Source organism: Olea europaea, unplaced genomic scaffold, assembly GCF_002742605.1.
Source record: "Olea europaea var. sylvestris unplaced genomic scaffold, O_europaea_v1 scaffold1801, whole genome shotgun sequence".
In the NCBI taxonomy this organism is placed as follows: Eukaryota; Viridiplantae; Streptophyta; class Magnoliopsida; order Lamiales; family Oleaceae; genus Olea; species Olea europaea.
The window spans coordinates 1-3,160 of record NW_019235754.1 but is presented as its reverse complement, the minus strand read 5'-3'; the positions used below and the strand labels follow the sequence as shown (position 1 = coordinate 3,160).

General features: G+C 36.9%; 1 protein-coding gene across 4 annotated transcripts in view; it reads right to left on the bottom strand.

Moving 5' to 3' along the window:
- LOC111378323 (type IV inositol polyphosphate 5-phosphatase 7-like) overlaps nucleotides 1-3,095 on the bottom strand; it is a 6,889-nt gene extending 3,794 nt beyond the window's left edge. For 2 of the 4 annotated variants that reach the window (XM_023001498.1, XM_023001500.1), the window contains exons 1-7: nucleotides 2,461-3,095; nucleotides 2,271-2,355; nucleotides 1,604-1,672; nucleotides 1,273-1,381; nucleotides 1,084-1,188; nucleotides 228-999; nucleotides 6-139 (exon numbers count right to left, since the gene is read on the bottom strand). In XM_023001498.1, the coding sequence (XP_022857266.1) occupies nucleotides 6-139; nucleotides 228-999; nucleotides 1,084-1,188; nucleotides 1,273-1,381; nucleotides 1,604-1,672; nucleotides 2,271-2,355; nucleotides 2,461-2,490 (1,304 nt within the window). In that variant the 5' untranslated portion in view covers nucleotides 2,491-3,095. The remainder of the gene's footprint in view (nucleotides 1-5; nucleotides 140-227; nucleotides 1,000-1,083; nucleotides 1,189-1,272; nucleotides 1,382-1,603; nucleotides 1,673-2,270; nucleotides 2,356-2,460) is intronic. The other 2 variants (XM_023001501.1, XM_023001499.1) reach the window with 2 other exon arrangements.
- Between the last annotated feature and the right edge of the window lie 65 nt (nucleotides 3,096-3,160).

Here is a 3,160-nt window from a genome sequence, read left to right as displayed (position 1 = left end):
GGAACCTCGTTTTCCTTAGGATTTCCATAACATCAGCATTTCTACGTAGTTCATCGCCATCCTTCTGACCTGAAGTCAAGTGACTGCACACGAAACAAAGGCTAGTCTGATGCAATAGCATGCTGATAGCAATGGAGCCCTGCAAAAGAAAGCATTAATTATTTTCTGAATGACATCTAGGAACACTTAAGTAACCCATCATATTCAATAATCCTAGGAAGAAATACCTTATTTCTAAGGTAACCCATCAATCCTCTGCCAACACACGATACTTTCATGTTCCGGACATGTTCCTGCAATTCACTCCGAACCCATACTGTGAGAAAAATGCCTACCATTTGCTTGCTGGCAACTAGACAGTATCTCAAATGCTCAGGCAGTCTGTATCCCTCTTCCATTGGTGCATGTCCATTGTAGGGCATTGGTGAATACAAAACAGTACTGGGCGAATTCCCAGGCACATAATCATCCTCTGAACCCCATCTAGAGAAGTCACTCGGCCTCCGACCACACGAATAGTCACTCGGCCTCTGGCCCCACGAATAGTCACTTGACCGGCGGCCAGAGGAGTAGTCACTCAGACGGTGACTGGAGGAATAATCACTAGGCCTCTGACTAGAATAACAATCGCTAGGCCTGTAACCCCATCTGGTATTTGGATCAAAATCACTAGCCCTGTGACCCAAAATCACCCGGTCGCAAACACTAAATCTCCTATCAAGGCGAGGTTGCGGGATGTCATTCTCCATTCTCCAATGTTGTGGTGTCTGAAAAGATTGACGAGGGAACAAACAAGAGGCCTTTTTCCTGATTGATCCCTCAAAATCTGCATTCCATTCAGCAATTGGATCAGGGATAGGAGACGAACATCCACTGCCTGTACTAGTTCCTGGAGCATTGTTTAATGTTTTTCTTATAAGATGGAGCCATTTTTTACCAGGGCCATTGTCTTCGGCGCCCAGAATATTACTGGCATTCAATGGTACTATTTCTTGAAATCTAAATAGTGAAAGAAAATAAAAACTTTTGTTAGGCGAAGAATAAGCAAAGTATAAATGCACAAATCGCCAAGTGAAATCTTACCCCAGTACATAAATGTCTGCAGGAGGTGAAGAATGTAGCCAGTCATCTAGATTCATGTTGCTAGGCGGTGATTTTCCTCCCACATTCCATGTTGAGACAAAGAGGCTGCTCCAGAAGATGCAAATTGTTATGAAATTCAATTACAAATTGAAGCTTATCATATGAAGAATGTCTACGAAAGAGACATACCTATAATTCTGGACATTTATAATCTGCGGGTGATCGAGATAGCCTCTCCCTCGTCTGGAACGGGAACGAGAATGAGAATGCGAACGCTCAATGTTCTTGGCCAATTTTTCTGTAAAACAGAAAAGGGACAAAGAAATTAAGATTAATGCATTAACAGAGAAGGGTAAGTTCCATTAAACAAATATAAAATATACAAAGTTTAATTATATAAATAAATATGTATACATATATCAGTAATAAAAGTCAATTTATCGGCAATTTCAACATATATCAGTGAATTTTCAGAATTTTGGATGTGTGATCTAGAAAGTAAAACTATAAGCCAAAAAACCTGTTCTGCTTGTCTTGATTGTGCATGGCTCCCTCTCTGTAAAGTTATTCCTCCATTCAACATCACCATCTAGAAAGAGTGATTATTAACAATTCAGTCCTCAAATCAAATAGAGTTAATTGATATCTGAGATCAACATTCTACCAACACATGGAATTATAATCTTTCCACTCGAAAAGCAAGATTAAAAAAGCCATACTGAACAAATTCAGTAGATAATGGAGAGGGAATAAAAATAAAAATAAGATTTTAAATAACATAGCAAATCTAACTTCACTTCTCCATTTTTTACTGTCACAAAATGAAAAACCCAGGATAAAACTGATGAAAAATAAGCTAAAATATTATTATATCAATAGAAGACAAAACAAGAAAACTGAAACATTCTTAAACTGTTTAATTTCTTGATTTTCCACGCAGCAAAATTCCAACTGTGTAAGTAACATAAAAGATTAAGACAGGACAAAAGAAATGAACAAAACAGCAGAAAAGAGGTGAGTAATGTCAAAAAATTTCGAATACTATCTATCTATCTATCAATCAAGAAATTAATAAAGAAAAATGTCAATCAGACAAAAAAACCCCAAAACAGGAATCAAGGACTACTAGAAAATGAAGTATACCCAAAGCAAATCAAGCCCACAAAATCCAGAAATCGCACAGTTACCTTTGTGAACTTCGTCAGCATGAAATTCCTCACTTTTACAATTGATATTGAACCATTTTCTAACAAGTCTCTTTGACCATGAGAGCTTCATGTTGCCCCAAAAAAAAAAAAAAAAAGGAAAATAGTCAGCAAAAAAAATTCAATATAAGTATCAAATAATTCATTTCCCAGGAAAATCATGGGAATAGACCTTGCTTTTCTGGGAATTTTCACCTCTCATTGTTTCACCTATTTCTTCATGCGGCACTCTTTACTCACTTCCTATTCCCCCACTCCCCACCCCCCCTCTTTCCACAAATTCAGATCTTTTTCCAATTTAAAAAAAACAATAATAAAGAAAATATGAACCGTTTAAAGTTCACTATTTGTTATGTCTTCTGAAGAGGTTGAATCCTACTTTCATGCAAATTTTGATTAAAATCCCAAATGGGCTTTTGTGATTTTCTTAAAATCTTCAATTTTCAGCATTCTACTTCCTGGGCATAATTTCTTCATGGAACCCCTGAAGAGAACTCAACAATTACTCTTGTAAAGTTCATATACATATATATGTTTGTGTGTATGTATATTGGCAATGCTGCACTAGAGAAATGAGAGACTTTAATGGAAATACAGTAGAACAAAAGTGCCCAACTCGAGAACCACGCAATGGAATGAGACAAGACTTCAACTTAAGAGCAAGATTATGCAATTATCAGAGAGAGAGAGAGAGAAAGAAAAGGGATTTTCTTTTCTTTTTCTTCAAACGCAGCCTCGTTTTGATTAGTAAATAGTAACAGCAATGTATCAAATTGGAACAGAATAAAGTGCACATAATAGTGAGTGAATAGGCTTGCCTTACACTTTATCACAATCCATGTTTCTTGTTCTTTTAACCCAACCCCAACCCC